Source organism: Salvelinus alpinus, chromosome 6 (genome assembly GCF_045679555.1).
Source record: "Salvelinus alpinus chromosome 6, SLU_Salpinus.1, whole genome shotgun sequence".
NCBI lineage: Eukaryota > Metazoa > Chordata > Actinopteri > Salmoniformes > Salmonidae > Salvelinus > Salvelinus alpinus.
The window spans coordinates 23,790,648-23,809,350 of record NC_092091.1 but is presented as its reverse complement, the minus strand read 5'-3'; the positions used below and the strand labels follow the sequence as shown (position 1 = coordinate 23,809,350).

Genomic DNA, 18,703 nt, shown 5'->3' with positions numbered 1-18,703 from the left:
TTAAAGTGCTTGGATTTGCCTTTCTGCGTATAGGGGGTTCGTAGGATGTAATGTAAGAAAATAGGGGGACCAAATGTACCCCATATTCAGCTCTGGTCATTTGGTGTCAAAACATTATGTCTGCAGGGGCAGATATAGCCATGGTGCTGGAGGACATGTGAGCCCAGCTCAGTGCTTTAAATCTCTGTTCCATGCTAGGAGCCTGATCACTGGTCACCTACAACACAACCTTCACAGCTCTCTACCCTCTCTAGCTCTGACCTCCAGTTGCAGAGTCAATCAACTAAATCAAATAGGCAAAAATCAACATCTTGAATTGGAGCTGGGATGAGCAACTCCAGTCCTCTGACTCCAATAATCAACTAATCATGATCTTCAGATTAAAATGCAATTTGTTTAATCAGCTGTGTTTGCTAGCATGGAGAAAAGTTGCCCATCCTTGAATTGGAGTAATTGCACATTTTCACTCATTCTTGCCACACATTCTTTATCATTGAAGAAGAGCTTTAAAAAGGGGGCAAAATACAACTTCAGCAAATGCTGAGCAGAGGAAACGAGAATTGCATATTTCACATACTGAATTACACCAAGCTGGAAGACATAATGAGAGGGGAAAGCCACGAGAGTCAATAAAACAAAGAAATTAACAAGATTCAAATGCAGCAAGGGTTCCATGTGATGGAAAGACAAATACTAGTCTATAATACTAGTCGATAATACTAGTCTATAATACTAGTCGATAATACTAGTCTATAATACCCACAAAAGGGAAAGGGTGAAAAGACAATCCAATCTGTCACTACTTAATCTACTACTGTATTCATCTAAACTGGATAATGACAAGCAATCAAACATGCAGCAATGTTTTTTGTCTTTTTTGCAGCGTTACCGGTTATACTAAAAAGAGAAATGAATTTACATTATTTTTATCATGTATTATTGTTCTTAACTAAAGGCAAGGCACATAATGTGTTATATAAAATATCGTGCAAAATAGAAGTTAACAATAGGGAATAAAAAATCCAAATGATTAGGTAAAAAGGTAAGAACCCATCAGTATTATTTACTCTCTGTTCCATAGATTAGAGGGAGGAGGGGCTAGGGGGGAGGGTAAGCTTCAGAAGGGTAGTAAGAGTTTCTGCCATGCACCCATGTCAGCATTATGGTGGTCAATAGAGCTAGAATCTCATGATTTTCTTTTGAAAGCACCATGCATGAATATATATATCAGTATCATTTCATATCAGCACCTTTAAAACAAGTCATTGTAGGTATTCTGTATATAGATAACAGATGTGAATTGGAACACCATTGCAAAGCCGTATCTAAAGGTTTGCTTTTTGTAACCAGCATGTATGACATTATTCCCTAGAAGTGTTTCTGTTTTAATGAGCCATATCTGAACTATACATACAGTTTCCCTCTCTCTCTCTCTCTCTCTCTCTCTCTATATATATATATATATATATATATAGCGCTTTGATATGTTGGTTTCATGATGTCATTGCTGATAGCAGGGTTTTATGTTATGTCTTTTCTTGGCTTGTCCCCAGCTAACCACCAATGAGAAGCCTGTGCTCAGAAAAACACGTGGAAGGTGCATTTGGCTGGAGACGGGTTAGGGCTGTGAGCTCTCCATACCTTCTCCCCCTCTGTGTGTCACACCTCTCTTTCCCACCACTTCTGTTGCCTGCCTAGAAGTCATTGAGGCTTGCAGTACTTCAAACAAACAAAAACTAAAATACAAAGAAAGGAGAAAAGAACTCGTGCTATGTCTTAGGCACTTTTCATGGCTGTATATATGGTTTGGGTTTGATTGAGGAGTCTCAAGCCCTGATGTTGTTTTCTATTTATAAAGATGAATTCTGCATTCATCCCAAAACATGCTGCAACAAAGTCTGTTGTCACAAACTTTGCATTGCATCAGCAAATGAGACCCAGGGACAAAACCTCTAAAGATAGGTCTTACTAAATAGACTGGTAATGGACACTGCTGGCCAGTCAGTTGCTCCTTGTCAATGAGACAGAATTCTGCCATGTGCAAACATGGAAACATGCAGTACCGTTGGCATAGAAACCATTAGGTTTGGGGCCAATGGTGGCACTATCAATGGTTACCTTTACAGCCACGCTTCTAATGATCTCATCGACTCATCTAAAGTCTGTGATCTGCTGTACAAAAGACAATCATAAATTCATTTTGTTTTTCGATTATATAAAAACAGCATGAGTAAAAGAATAAAGATGTGACGTAGATACACAGAATGTAGAGAGAGATCCAAAACGGTGTGATGCCCTAAACCTGTCAGGATTCCCTGTACCTCAACATACACAAGGAAACTTCCATTAGAGCATAGAATATCTGAAACACAGTAGGTTTGGATTGTTCTAATCGATAGCTCATGTACCCTGCTACCTAAAGAACACAACATAGTAGTTTCTACAACATAATCCTAAAACTACCTTTGACTTGCAGCATTTTAATATGAATAGGCCAAAAGATAGCTGCTAAAAAGGAAAAATGCATTAATTATAGTAGTGCAATGCCTGTAATGTCAATGCAATTTAAACGGAATACACAAAAAAATAAAGAAAACATCTCTCCTCTACACCCAATAGTTTCTCAATAGTGACAAAACTATTTCTGATCTCCTTTGTCACTAAGCAGAATAAACCCCTGTTATCTACATTAATCAAAACTTTATGCAATATTATCTCAAGAGTGGGGCAAGAGGGGGTTTCATTATGTTTGAATTGTATGCACACACAAACAAATGTCAACACAAATACACAACAGTTGACAGGCACAAAAGGGCGTCTCAGTTATTGTGAAGACTTACAAACACCTGTTACAGTACCTGTCCTTTCGCGATGCTCTGTACTGCTCTAAAACCTGATCCTTCTGATCCGTGCCTCATAAAAGACACTTACAGTGCCTTGCAAAAGTATTCATCCCCCTTGGCGTTTTTCCTATTTTGTTGCATTACAACCTGTCATTTATATGGATTTTTATTTGGATTTCATGTAATGGACATACACAAAAGAGTCCAAATTGGTGAAGTGAAATGAAAAAAAATAACTTGTTTCAAAAAATTCTAAAAAATAAATAAACAGAAAAGAGGTGCGTGCATGTGTATTCACCCCCTTTGCTATGAAGCGATGGGCACCACCAAGCAAGCGGCACCATGAAGACCAAGGAGCTCTCCAAACAGGTCAGGGACAAAGTTGTGGAGAAGTACAGATCAGGGTTGGGTTATAAAAACATATCCGAAACTTTGAACATCCCACGGAGCACCATTAAATCCATTATTTAAAAAAAATGGAAAGAATATGGCACCACAACAAACCTGCCAAGAGAGGGCCGCCCACCAAAATTCACAGACCAGGCAAGGAGGTCATTAATCAGAGAGGCAACAAAGAGACCAAAGATGACCCTGAAGGAGCTGCAAAGTTACACAGCGGAGATTAAAGTATCTGTCCATAGGACCACTTTAAGCCATATACTCCACAGAGCTGGTCTTTACGGAAGAGTGGCCAGAAAAAAAGCCATTGCTTAAAGAAAAAAATAAGCAAACACGTTTGGTGTTAGCCAAAAGGCATGTGGGAGACTCCCCAAAAATATATAAGAAGGTACTCAGGCCAGATGAGACTAACATTGAGCTTTTTGGCCATCAACAAAAACACTATGTCTGGCACAAACCCAACACCTCTCATCACCCCGAGAACACACCATCCCCACAGTGAAGCATGGTGGTGGCAGCATCATGCTGTGGGGATGTTTTTCATCAGCAGGGACTGGGAAACTGGTCAGAATTGAAGGAATGATGGATGACGCTAAATACAGGGAAATTCTTGAGGGAAACCTGTTTCAGTCTTCCAGAGATTTGAGACTGGGACGGATGTTCACTTTCCAGCAGGACAATGACCCTAATCATACGGCTAAAGCAACACTTGAGGGGTTTAAGGGGAAACATTTAAATGTCTTGGAATGGCCTAGTCAAAGCCCAGTCCTCAATCCAGTTGAAAATCTGTGGTATGACTTAAAGATTGCTGTATACCAGCGGAAACCATCCAACTTGAAGGAGATGGAGCAGTTTTGCCTTGAAGAATGGGCAAAAATCCCAGTGGCTAGATGTGCCAAGCTTATAGAGACATACCCCAAGAGACTTGCAGCTGTAATTGCTGCAAACGGTGGCTCTACAAAGTATTGACTTTGGGGGTGACTAGTTATGCACGCTCAAGTTTTCTGTTTTTTTGTCTTATTTCTTGTTTGTTTCACAAGAAAAAATATTTAGCATCTTTAAAGTGGTAGCCATGTTGTGTAAATCAAATGATACAAACCTCCCCAAAATCCATTTTAATTCTAAAGGCAACAAAATAGGAAAAATGCCATGGGGGGTGAATACTTTCTCAAGCCACTGAAGCTCAGTGTTTATTTAAAAAATGACCAAAAATGGACTGTGTTAAAGGAAATCTTGAACCCCCCCCCCCCTTTAAACAAAGTAACTACATGATTGTCTATCAAATTTGATGAAAAGTAGACTTTTGTTTCTGTAGGTAAAGGGAGGTTATTGACCATGCGCAACCAGCCTCCCCTCCCTACTTTCAAAAAGAATATGTTTTTACCGTCCCAGAAGAAGTGTGGAAAAGTATGATCACTGGAACTGAATTCTTCTCTTTCTTGTTGATTAAGAAAATAAAGAATACTTATTTTGCATATATGAAGAAGCAGCACCTGTAGCGGGGGGGGGGGGGGGGGGTATGGGGGTACTGGGTTCATGGGGTCATGTCTCTGCCCCACAGTTACTTCTGGCTGCCCAAACATCCTCTTCTCTTTCTATCTTCTTTCTCTCCTTGGCCTCGCTCTCTCCCCCTCTGTCTTTTATTCCAAAAAGGTGTGTTGAAGCATATTTTATGTTGATATACATATATAAATATATATGCACACATATATTTATATATATACATACTGTATATATACTGCATATATATACATTTTCCCTCTTGCATCTCTTTTTTTTCTTTTTTCTTAATTCCACAAAAAGTGTTGAATCTCAAATCCACGTGTCCATGCCCTTTTCGCTTATCCTTGTGTTGTTTAGTTCCCCAGGTACCAGGACTGAAAAAAAGAGCAAACATTTTCAGATTACACATGAATGGCGGACATTTTTCATTGATATTCAAAGAAGACAATAAGAAAACATTGTTTCTCTCGATTTTCACATCTGAGTACACTGCAGATTATCACAGTCAATGTACAGGTAACTGCCCAAATAATGGAAACACTTGATTAAATGAGGGATATAAAGTATATTGAAAGCAGGTGTTTGCACACAGGTGTGGTTCCTGAGTTATTTAAGAAAGTAACGTCCCATCATGCTTAGGGCCATAAAAATGCTGGGCAGGCCATTATTTTGACTACCATGGCAAGGCCCCAATCCACAGGGCAAGAGCAGGGCCGGTTTAATGCAGGGGCTTATCAGGGCTGAAGCCCCTGGGCCCAGGCCTGTGGGGGGCCAAAGAGACAGCCCCAAAAAATCCTCAGATGGGGCGAGGAGAGGAGGTAGGGGCCCACGTGGGTAACTGGGCGGCCCTGCCTTGATAGGGTAACTGATTAACACAAATTAAAAAAATTAACTGCATAATAAATAAATGTGACTGGTCAATTGTGTGAGTCTGTGCGCAAGCCCGTAGTTTATAAAAGAACAACTGTGAATTAAGTTTTACCACAAGCACATAAGGTATCTGCCAACATTAAGGAAACACCAACATAGGAACTCTATATCAGGTTGCGAGAAAGGAAGGCCCGGAAAATAATTAAATACTCCAGCTCAATACTGTTCACTCTGCTTCTGCACGGCAAGCGGTATCGGTGCATCAAGTCTGACACCAACAGGCTTCTGAACAGCATCCACATGCCATAAGACTGCTAAATAGCTAACAAAATGGCTGCACAGACTATCTGAGTTGACCCTTGTATTTTATTCTTATTTTTACACTGTCTCTATGCACAGGGCACAGGGCCCTACACACTACACACACTGATACTCCAACACATATAAAAACACTCACTCTATCATTTTCTCACACATAGATAATATGCACATACAGTTATCCTGCCTCTACACACACCCACTAACATACAATCATCATATAACGTACGCTGCTGCTACTCTGTTTATCATATATCCTGATGCCTAGTCACCTTACCCCTAAACATATCTACCTCTATCACGCCAGTATCCCTACACATTATAAATATGGTACTGGAACTGACCCTGTATATAGTATGCTTACTTACTTTATCATGTTCTTCTTATTTCTTGTTTTTATATATTGTGTGTTTTTGTTCTACCTTGATAGTTTTAGTATTACATTGTTATTGATTACTGCATTGTTGGGGTTAGAGCTAGCAAGAAAGGCATTTCTCTGCATGTGACATTAAAACTTGAAACTAAAGTGTTTTAAAAGGATGTTGCGCCACCACAAGCTGCCAGAACAGCTTCAATGCCCCTTGGCATAGATTAAGTTGACCTAAGCCATGCCAGGAAAATGCACCTCACACCATATCATCCCTTGTTTACTCAAGTGTTTCCTTTATTTTGGCAGTTACATGTATGTCTACAGTCGGGAACGCTGCAGTTTGGGAAGCATGCGAGACAAATATAGGCTACAGCTTGTTGCGTTGTGGCCATAGACATACAGTGCCTTCGGAAAGTATTCAGACACCTTGACCATTTCCACATTTTGTTACATTACAGCCTTATTCTAAAATGGATTGAAATGCATTCCAGATTACTACCTCATGAAGCTTGTTGAGAGAATGCCAAGAGTTGCATCAAGAATGTCAAGCTGGTGGCTACTTTTAATAATTTGTTAAACACTTTTTTGGTTACTACATGATTCCATGTGTTATTTCATAGTTTTGATGTCTTCACTATTATTCTACAATGTAGAAAATAGTAAAAATAAAGAAAAACCCTTGAATGAGTAGGTGTGTCCAAACTTTTGACTGACACTGTATATATAGTATATATATATTGGCTCCTAATATTGTACAATCTGTGTGTCGCTTCATTGGCCTGGGCTATTGTTTGTTTGAATTCAATACCAGGTTGATCTCATTTTGTGGTGTCAGAGTAGCCAGTCATTTCGGTCATTTGTGTGGTATTAAAAAAGATTCAGCTAACGTCTTCTGTCATGTAAATGATGTAGAATTGCATGAAATGTGTTTTTAAGAGGCTGATTTTTTTTCATACCCTACAAAAATGTTTCCCATGTGTAGAAATCCTAAAAAACGCTTCTGCTCAACTGTAGCCTATGCCACATGGCAAACGTTATTGGCTTTATTATAAAGGGTATTTTTCTTCAACAGTAAATTTACCACGCGTCAAATTGCATCTTGGTGGATGAGGGGGGGACGAGGGGAGGTGGCAAGAAAAAAAAACTAAGCCCTGAGGGCCTATGATTTCTTAATCCGGCCCTGGCCACGAGTGGTCACTGAATGGTTTGATGAGCATGAAAACGATGTAAACCATTAGCCATGGCCGTCTCAGTCACCAGATCTCAACCTAATTGAACAGTTATGGGAGATTCTGGAGCGGCGCCTGAGACAGCGTTCTCCACCACCATCAACAATACACCAAATCATGGAATTTCTAGTGGAAGAATGGTGTCGCATCCCTCCAATAGAATTCCAGACACGTGTAGAATCTTTGCCAAAGTGTATTGAAGCTGTTCTGGCTCATGGTGGCCCAACGCCCTATTAAGACACTTTATGTTGGTGTTTCCTTTATTTTGGCAGTTATATGTGTCGTATGATAAACAACTTTTATGTCTACATCAAGTGCATAAATTCAACATAATTATGTTTTGCTTCAACAATTAATATTAAGAGGGCTAAGAATTCCTGTCAGTGTGTTGAATATTATTATGTAGTTGTAAACCCTGTGCGTGAGTGTTTGCGTTCACGGCGCATGTCAGTGTTGTTTTGGGCCTACTGTACAGTATGAGACGCCATGTGAATAGTAGGGATTGTGAATAATGCATGACCAGGGTAGTTTTGTGGCCAACTCCAGACACAGTGCTTTATTTTCACAGTGTTCTGCAATCAGTGTCTTCTCCACTAATGGGGCCCAAACACTTCCAGTCAGGACAACCAACCAAATGGAGCAATTAAAAATAATATAATAAATAATATGGAGTAAAAGAGCTGCTACAGCAAGAAAGACCTCAGCTTGATTCCACCCAAACCTTTAAAAAACATACGAGGACTTTGGCATTTGCCTGCAGACCACTGAAATCTTACAAAAACAATTGACAGGGCTGAATAAAACAACACGTACCCTCAGGCCCCATCTTAACATTTTCCACCAAGGTTTATGTCATTTTAACAGCCCTCAAACAGACCTCTTTAACTGCACCCAATTGTACTGATTTAATCAAGTTTAAAAAGGAAACCTCTTGGCTATTCCTTGTTAATGCTCAGAGTAAAATACCTTGTGGTCCATGGCTCCAGTCTCTTAACTCCTGCCTGCCCACTGTTCACCAGGTACACACACACACACACACACACACACACACACACACACACACACACACACACACACACACACACACACACACACACACACACACACACACACACACACACACACACACACACACACACACACACACACACACACACACACACACACACACGTACACGCAAGCACACTGCGAACAAATACACACACAGCGAATGATAACACACACACACCGCAGTGAGCCTGCTAGTATGCTTATAACCTCGATGTAGTGGCGCTTCATCATTCACAGATGTACAAATTTGTACCTACTTATCACTGTATTCTGGGGGAATGAGGAGTGAGCTATGGAGCTATGGACAGACTCTTGGAAAAACTTTGAAATGGGGTTTGGAAACAAAACGCTGAGCAGGGTCGGGAGAAACCAAGCCAAAGCCACATTAAAGAGGCAGTATTGTAATTCAGTGGAGTTGCCTGGCTCATAGGAAAGGCCACAATGGAGGTTGCCAGTCAAAGCAGGGGGCGATGAGGGTCTGTGCCAGGGGAGTGAACTCTGGAGGGCCCCTTGCTTGTTGAGTCTATGGGGATAGAGCCTACTGTAATGACTGGAGCTGCTGCCTTCCCTGTGTCCATACAGCAGAGCTCTTATTAAAGAGTGCAGAGGGTAAATGCCTATACTGTAGGCTACAGGCACCATATCTTAGCAATTGATAAAAAATGACTGCAGCATTCAACACAGTGTCCAGAGCCTTCTACTACTGGCATAATGTAATCAACAAATGTGTTAAGTTTTGGATCTCATCTATGCAATGAATTAAAATGGCCGCATGCCATTCCAGTATTTTGGAGGGGGGGGAGGGGAAATATACGATCTACCTCCGCTTTCAAGAAACCAGTCATGATTCAATATATTTTGAGTTTACGTTATAGAAACACAATACTTGCCTCAGTGGAGCCTGGCAATTTACATTGTGAATTCCCCCCTCTCATTTAGGCATTTCTGTGGCAACCTCCTGGGGCTCTCTCTTTACAAATAAGCATAAGCTTTGCCAGACCTCTCTGCATTGGGCTCAGACTCCTTCCTCAAAACAGAACACGTCTCTCTCTTTACAATATATTGTAACAGTGATGAACTTGCTTTACAAAGGCCCCGATGTAGGTCAATAGCAGCAGCCCTAGGCCTGGAGCCACAGAGAGTTGTGCTGACATTATGGTCAGTGGAGCTGGAGCAAACAACCAGCTGTGTCCAACTCCTCTTCATACTTGGGAAAGGAAAGACACATCTTTAATGGGAGCGATATGGACATGTAGTAGTGAGACTGGAGACTGTTTGAAGATGCAGTAGTACTGGCCCTATAGTCCAACAAAGTAATGTACAAACCAGAGCACAACACACTATCAGCGACATATTAAAGTGTGAGGCTACAGTATATAAATAAAGTAAACCCCTCAATTATTCATGGACTCCCATTGTAACAATTCATGTAACTATGAATGAACTTTGGACAACAGTGAAGGGAGGGGCTGTTGAGCAATCAGTGAAGCAGTAGTTCACTCTATGACCTCTTGGTGACCTATGACCTCTCCCGTACTACTCGTTTCTTCACAACCAATTCATGGTAAATACATTCATCCAATTGCCTGTGATATGAATGATGCATCTCAACAGTGTAACATGGCAATGAGTATACTTACTAATATAAAAACAAATGAATACAAAATGTTGAAATCATCTTAACGTTTCAAGTAAAAGTCCTTTAGGTCCCTTAAAATGTTATGATTTAATGGTGAATTACGAGGAAATAGGAATTACATTTAGAGAACGGAGCAGGTTCCAAATATGCTGCAAAGAAAAAGTAATAATTTCTCTCTGTTGCTTAGGAAAGGCGTTCACCTTTTCTTTCAGCACTCTTGTTGCATAACTTATTTAATTAACTTCATTATTTGCATATTATACACGCTTCCGAGGAACCAAAAGAACATTTTAGTGATTGGAAAGACAAGCAACCGCAGCCAATCAAGGTTAACTGTGGTGAGTGTCTCACTCCAAAAACAATATTTTGTTTCTTGCAAAATGTTTCCCCCGGTGGGGAAAGCATAGCTATGGAAATACAGAGCTGGGACAGAGCTCCACAGTTAGAGGGTAGCAGGAGAGCTACCCAGCTGTCCCCTCAACACAGCACACTATTGTACTGAACTCACTGGCCTTACACTGAGTGTACAAAACATTAGGAACACCTGCTCTTTCCATGACATAGACTGACCAAGTGAATCCAGGTGAAAGCTATGATCTCCTATTGTCACTTGTTAAATCCACTTCAATCAGTGTAGATGAAGGGGAGGAGACAGGTTAAAGAAGGATGTTTAAGCCTTGAAACAAATGAGACATGATTGTGTATGTGTGCCATTCAGAGGGTGAATGGTCAAGACACAATATTTAATGTAAGTGCCTTTGAACGGGGTATGGTTGTAAGTGCCAGGTCCATCGGATTGAGTGTGTAAAGAACTGCAACGCAGCTGGGTTTTTCATGCTCAGCAGTTTCCAGTGTGTATCAATAATGGTCCACCACCCAAAGGACATCCAGCCAACTTGACACAACTGTGGGAAGCATTGGAGTCGACATGGGCCAGTATCCCTGTGGAACGCTTTCAACACCTTGTAGAGTCCATTCCCTGACAAATTGAGGCTGTTCTGAGGGCAAAAGGGGAGGTGCAAACTCAATATTTGGAAGGTGTTCTTAATGTTTTGTACACTCTGTGTATATTATTATATTACTGCGCTGCCTTTGAGGCATTATGATGTTATATTTTTCAGAAGAAAAAAAAACCTTACTACTATCCAAAAGAAAATGATGAGATAATTAAAATGTAAACAATAGTGACAAACAGACACACACACACACACACACACACACACACACACACACACACACACACACACACACACACACACACACACACACACACACACACACACACACACACACACACACACACACACACACACACACACACACACACACTCTACAGTACACACTGCATGCACTGGAGCAGGTTTTCAGTCTAAGCCTGAGCAATCAATCCCAGCTTTTTTGCGCAGTGGACAGATCGCTAGAAGAATGACTAGAGCTGGATAGGCTTGACTTTGTTTCTTTCCCGCTCCCTGAAGTCCAAGTGCATCCTGCAATTACATCATGTCTGGTTTCCCTTAGCAACCAGACAGTCCTGGACGTGACCATCCTGAATAGGCTCCTCCATCCCCTCCCCCGCCCCTCCTCTCAGTTAACTGCAATTTTTCCAACTATTGACCTTTTTCACAACTGCCACCAGTTTGACGCCAAAACATCGACAACAAATACATATTAAAATAGTGAAATAAATAAGTGTGTATAAAATATAAAAGGATATATCATGCTGAAACCCTCATGTTAAACACCAATTGTATTCACTAAGTTGATGGTTTATATTTAGGATAATGTTTTACAGCTTTGTCATTCTATTGTTTATTTTACAATCATATTATTTTATTATTTTATATGAGGTCACACATAGGGCCAACGAGAATTACAGACATCTGTGATAATCTGAATTACCCAAAAGGGCCACTGGATGTCTTGTGATAAATTACAAATAATCCTTGAAAGTGACCAGAATTATGGTAGTTTACTGGTAAACGTCAAAAGTTTCCAGTAATATACCTTCCCTTTGCAACCTTAGTTGGGTTACAACAAAATAAAATGTAGCCTGGGGTGTAGCATTGCCCCTGTCTTATTGCATTACACTGTGTTGGTTACTATTGCATGTGCAGGATCCCTGTGTTCTTTCATGTTTCTCCTGGCCAGATCTGCTGACTCTGCCATTGTGCTTTAGATCTAATTCACCTCTCAAGTTACATTCCCAAACACACACACGCAGGTAGGTTGGCAAGCAGGCAGGCAGGCAGGCGGGCAGGCAGGCAGGCACACGCACAAACACACCTCTCCTAGCTCAGCGGTCTCTTTCTCACTCATTCTCTCCCTCTCTCACTTTACATCATCACACGCCTCACTGAGGTGCACTTGTACTTTTTATGGAGCAGGGAGCACTGCAATGCAGCAGCAAGCCCCAAAAGCCTCAGCTCTGCAGCCACATTGGGACATACTGTGTTTAGTTGGTCTTTTAGTCTTGCAAAACAGTGAGACCAACTTTAATGTTTAAAGTTTTCCAAATTAAAGACTCATCTATCTCTAAATGGAAGTGAAAGCCTCGAGTGTTAACCGTGAATAACTACGACATCACTCTGAGGTAAATGTAAGCTTGAAGAAGAGAGAAATGCTTTTAGCCATGTGAATCTCTCTCACACAGGGAAAAGCCCTGTTACATCAAAAGGGTCCTGGGCTGGCTGTGAACATTCAGACCCTGAGGCAGATCCTAGCTAATGCCCTCAGATCTATAATTGAACATAGACATATGGTTTTGATATCAGAGAGAGGAACAAAGCCAGGGGGGTGAGTGAGTTTACAGCTCTGAACTGCCATGAGCAACAGGAGTAGAGGCCTTTGGTATGTATGACATCAGCAACTTTCTTAAATCATAGTGATAAGGAATATTCAAATGAGTATATAGATCACCAAGTGTGTAACAGAAAACAGAGAAATCGTTGCTTTTCTCCAGTATAAGTTATCTGTGCTCTGTACCTGTGCCTGGTAGAGTCCGCCAGGGTCTCGAGGTCCAATCCCTACAAAGGGGCGGTTGGCAGGGGGCGTCCCTGGAGCTGAGTATGCTGAGAGAGAGAGAGAGAGAGAGAGAGAGAGAGAGAGAGAGAGAGAGAGAGAGAGAGAGAGAGAGAGAGAGAGAGGGGACACTTAGAACTTCATGGCTTGTTATGTAAATCACTGTAGGCATTAAGAATGGCAGATGTGTCGTGCACACCGTTATTTGAAGGGAATTGGCCTGCCTCAGTGTGTTTCCAAACAGGCAGAGTTTGCATATAGACACTAAGTCAAAGTGTCATCTTAATTTGGAATATGCATGACTTGGTAATACTTGGCCGCAATACAAGACCTCAGAGCATATATCAGAACTGATTTTGATCATAACTTATCTTGGTCACATGGTAGGTCACTGATCACATCATAGTAGGTCACTGATCACATCATAGTAGGTCACTGAGCACATCATAGTAGGTCACTGAGCACATCATAGTAGGTCACTGATCACATCACAGCAGGTCACTGATTACATCATAGCAGGTCACTGATCACATCACAGCAGGTCACATCACAGCAGGTCACTGATCACATCATAGCAGGTCACAACACAGCAGGTCACTGATCACATCACAGCAGGTCACTGATCACATCATAGTAGGTCACTGATCACATCACAGCAGGCCACTGATCACATCATAGTAGGTCACTGATCACATCACAGCAGGTCACATCACAGCAGGTCACTGATCACATCACAGCAGGTCACATCACAGTGTAAAAGTTTAGCTTCGGTCCCTCTCCTCGCCCCAACCTGGGCTCGAACCAGGGACCCTATGCACACATCAACAACTGACATCCACGAAGCATCGTTACCCATCGCGCCACAAAAGCCACGGCCCTTGCAGAGCAAGGGGAACAACTACTTCAGGTCTCAGAGCGAGTGACGTCACCGATTGAAACACTATTAGAGCGCACCACCGCTAACTAGCTAGCCATTTCACATCGGTTACAACAGCAGGTCAGTGATCACATCATAGTAGGTCGCTGATCACATCACAGTAGGTCACTGATCACATCACAGTAGGTCACTGATCACATCATAGTAGGTCACTGATCACATCACAGTAGGTCACATCACAGCAGGCCACTGATCACATCACAGCAGGTCACTGATCACATCATAGTAGGTCACTGATCACATCATAGTAGGTCACTGATCACATCATAGTAGGTCACTGAGCACATCATAGTAGGTCACTGATCACACCATAATAGGTCACATCTTGGTCACTGATCTATGGACAGTTAAGCACTGTTAGTTTATATCAGCATCCAACTAACTTTGTACTGTAACTTTCCAATCCAGTTTGACTGAATGGATCACTAATGGAAGCTGACATAGTGGAGGAACTTGCAGAGATTTCAATCAAAATCCCACATGAGGATTTATTGGCATTGTTACAGCATTCTCACGGCAGTAGGTACGCATATTGATCTGTCTGCAACGCCTGAATGCTTTCTCTCGCTCTCTTTCTCATAAAGGACTGAGAGACTCACCCTTCAGGTGCTGAATCATTTATGCTTTGTTTTTTATAATCACATCCAGCACATACAGTGGGGAGAACAAGTATTTGATACACTGCCGATTTTGCAGGTTTTCCTACTTACAAAGCATGTAGAGGTCTGTAATTTTTATCATAGGTACACTTCAACTGTGAGAGACGGAATCTAAAACAAAAATCCAGAAAATCACATTGTATGATTTTTAAATAATTAATTTGCATTTTATTGCATGACATAAGTATTTGATCACCTACCAACCAGTAAGAATTCCGGCTCTCACAGACCTGTTAGTTTTTCTTTAAGAAGCCCTCCTGTTCTCCACTCATTACCTGTATTAACTGCACCTGTTTGAACTCGTTACCTGTATAAAAGACACCTGTCCACACACTCAATCAAACAGATTCCAACCTCTCCACAATGGCCAAGACCAGAGAGCTGTGTAAGGACATCAGGGATAAAATTGTAGACCTGCACAAGGCTGGGATGGGCTACAGGACAATAGGCAAGCAGCTTGGTGAGAAGGAAACAACTGTTGGCACAATTATTAGAAAATGGAAGAAGTTCAAGATGACGGTCAATCACCCTCGGTCTGGGGCTCCATGCAAGATTTCACCTCGTGGGGCATCAATGATCATGAGGAAGGTGAGGGATCAGCCCAGAACTACACGGCAGGACCTGGTCAATGACCTGAAGAGAGCTGGGACCACAGTCTCAAAGAAAACCATTAGTAACACACTACGCCGTCATGGATTAAAATCCTGCAGCGCACGCAAGGTCCCCCTGCTTAAGCCAGTGCATGTCCAGGCCTGTCTGAAGTTTGCCAATGACCATCTGGATGATCCAGAGGAGGAATGGGAGAAGGTCATGTGGTCTGATGAGACAAAAATAGAGCCAATGAAATCTCTGTAATTGCAAACAAAGGTTTCTGTACCAAATATTAAGTTCTGCTTTTCTGATGTATCAAATACTTATGTCATGCAATAAAATGCAAATTAATTATTTAAAAATCATACAATGTGATTTTCTGGATTTTTGTTTTAGATTCCGTCTCTCACAGTTGAAGTGTACCTATGATAAAAATTACAGACCTCTACATGCTTTGTAAGTAGTAAAACCTGCAAAATCGGCAGTGTATCAAATACTTGTTCTCCCCACTGTAAGTGTGATGGGTTGAGGGCACAGGTTTTAGAAAATGACATGAATCATCCAATCAAATGAGTCATTCTCTGTATAACAACCCTATACACACACACACACACACACACACACACACACACACACACACACACACACACACACACACACACACACACACACACACACACACACACACACACAAACTATAGTCACTGAAGACCTAGAGGCTGGGAGTAGCAGGCTCACCAACGGCCCACTTACTGGGTGACGTTGGGGAGTTGGCTCCCCCGTCCGAGGTGGTGGTGCTGGACTTGGAGTCGGAGGGCAGCGTCAGACGGGGCATTCCGGGGGGCGGAGGGGGCGCCAGCATCTGGGAGGAGATGTAGTGACTGGGCAACTTCACTTGACCACTGCCATTCAGCTGTGAGGGGAGAGAGGAGGGAACACGTCAGCTGTGAAGGGAGAGAGGAGGGAACACGTCAGCTGTGAAGGGAGAGAGGAGGGACCATGTCAGTCGTGAAGGGAGAGAGGAGGGAAGACGTCAGTTGTGAAGGGAGAGAGGAGGGAACTTGTCATCTGTGAAGGGAGAGAGGAGGGAACACGTCAGTTGTGAAGGGAGAGAGGAGGGAACACGTCAGCTGTGAAGGGAGAGAGGAGGGAACACGTCAGCTGTGAAGGGAGAGAGGAGGGAACACATCAGCTGTGAAGGGAGAGAGGAGGGAACACGTCAGTCGTGAAGGGAAAGAGGAGGGAACACGTCAGCTGTGAAGGGAGAGAGGAGGGAACACGTCAGTCGTGAAGGGAGAGAGGAGGGAACACGTCAACAGTGAAGGGAGAGAGGAGGGAACACGTCAGTCGTGAAGGGAGAGAGGAGGGAACACGTCAGCTGTGAAAGGAGTGAGGAGGGAACACGCCAGCTGTGAAGGGAGAGAGGAGGGAACACGCCAGCTGTGAAGGGAGAGAGGAGGGAACACGTCAGTTGTGAAGGGAGAGAGGAGGGAACACGTCAGCTGTGAAGGGAGAGAGGAGGGAACACGTCAGCTGTGAAGGGAGAGAGGGGGGAACACGTCAGCTGTGAAGGGAGAGAGGAGGGAACACGTCAGTTGTGAAGGGAAAGAGGAGGGAACACGTCAGCTGTGAAGGGAGAGAGGAGGGAACACGTCAACAGTGAAGGAGAGAGGAGGGAACATGTCACAGTGAAGGGAGAGAGGAGGGAACACGTCAGTCGTGAAGGGAGAGAGGAGGGAACACGTCAGCTGTGAAGGGAGAGAGGAGGGAACACGCCAGCTGTGAAGAGAGAGAGGAGGGAACACGTCAGCTGTGAAGGGAGAGAAGAGGGAACACGTCAGCTGTGAAGGGAGAGAGGACGGAACACGTCAGCTGTGAAGGGAGAGAGGAGGGAACACGCCAGTCGTGAAGGGAGAGAGGAGGGAACACGTCAGCTGTGAAGGGAGAGAGGAGGGAACACGTCAGCTGTGAAGGGAGAGAGGAGGGAACACGTCAGCTGTGAAGGGAGAGAGGAGGGAACACGCCAGTCGTGAAGGGAGAGAGGAGGGAACACGTCAGCTGTGAAGGGAAAGAGGGAACACGTCAGCTGTGAAGGGAGAGAGGAGGGAACACGTCAGCTGTGAAGGGAGAGAGGAGGGAACACATCAGCCGTGAAGGGAAAGAGGGAACACGTCAGCAGTGAAGGGAGAGAGGAGGGAACACGTCAGCTGTGAAGGGAGAGAGGAGGGAACACGTCAGCTGTGAAGGGAGAGAGGAGAGAACACATCAGCTGTGAAGGGAGAGAGGAGGGAACACGTCAGCTGTGAAGGGAGAGAGGAGGGAACACATCAGCTGTGAAGGGAAAGAGGGAACACGTCAGCAGTGAAGGGAGAGAGGAGGGAACACGTCAGCTGTGAAGGGAGAGAGGAGGGAACACGTCAGCTGTGAAGGGAGAGAGGAGGGAACACGTCAGCTGTGAAGGGAGAGAGGAGGGAACACGCCAGTCGTGAAGGGAGAGAGGAGGGAACACGTCAGCTGTGAAGGGAGAGAGGAGGGAACACGTCAGCTCTGTGGGAGTTGGGAGGAGTAGGGGAGCATCACTGCTGTAGCACAGATGGTAGAATACTACATGCCACTGCACTGGCCCTGTCTCTCCTCAACTATTTCTCACTCTCTCTCTCTCTCTCTCTCACATACACATGCTTTCTCTTTCCATCAGCACTGTGTGTGTGTGAGTGTGTGTGAGTGTGTGTGTGTGTCACAGGAGGTTGGTGGCACCTTAATTTGGGGAGAACGGGCTCGTGGTAATGACTGGACTGGAATCAGTGGAATGATATCAAATACATCAAATACATGGTTTCCATGGTTTCCAGGTGTTTAATGCCATTCTATTTGCTCCGTTCCAACCAGTATTAAGAGCCGTCCTCTCCTCAGCAGCCTCCACTGGTGTGTGTGTATGTGGGAGTTAGGGAGGGAGAGATGAGGGAGAGCGAGTAATGTCCAGGGCACTGCACTGCACTGCTCAGCTAGTCATCCATCCTCCCCTCCATCCATGGCTGCTCTTCCCCTGGCTGGCCTGGCTTTCAGATACTCTCCCCTCTCCAGAGGAGAGGACTGCTCACTCACTGTCCTCCACAACAATGGATGAGCAAATGAGTCAGCTACATTGTGGTGCCATGCGCTCGTCCTTTGTGACTGCCTGGCTGCAGTCGCACTGCAGCAGGGGGAATTTCAATGACTCTGCAGAAACTTGGCCGAGCAGAGCCCAGCGTGGCTGCTGCTGGGGGCACTTCTGAT

The 18,703-nt window shown here is 43.5% G+C and overlaps 1 protein-coding gene across 15 annotated transcripts in view; it reads right to left on the bottom strand.

Moving 5' to 3' along the window:
- Nucleotides 1-374: 374 nt before the first annotated feature.
- LOC139578407 (nuclear factor 1 C-type-like) overlaps nt 375-18,703 on the bottom strand; it is a 113,454-nt gene continuing 95,125 nt past the window's right edge. For 9 of the 15 annotated variants that reach the window (XM_071405956.1, XM_071405944.1, XM_071405954.1 and 6 more), the window contains 3 exons: nt 16,166-16,340; nt 13,205-13,290; nt 375-5,119 (listed from right to left, as the gene is read on the bottom strand). In XM_071405956.1, the coding sequence (XP_071262057.1) occupies nt 5,099-5,119; nt 13,205-13,290; nt 16,166-16,340 (282 nt within the window). In that variant the 3' untranslated portion in view covers nt 375-5,098. The remainder of the gene's footprint in view (nt 5,120-13,204; nt 13,291-16,165; nt 16,341-18,703) is intronic. The other 6 variants (XM_071405945.1, XM_071405955.1, XM_071405948.1 and 3 more) reach the window with 1 other exon arrangement.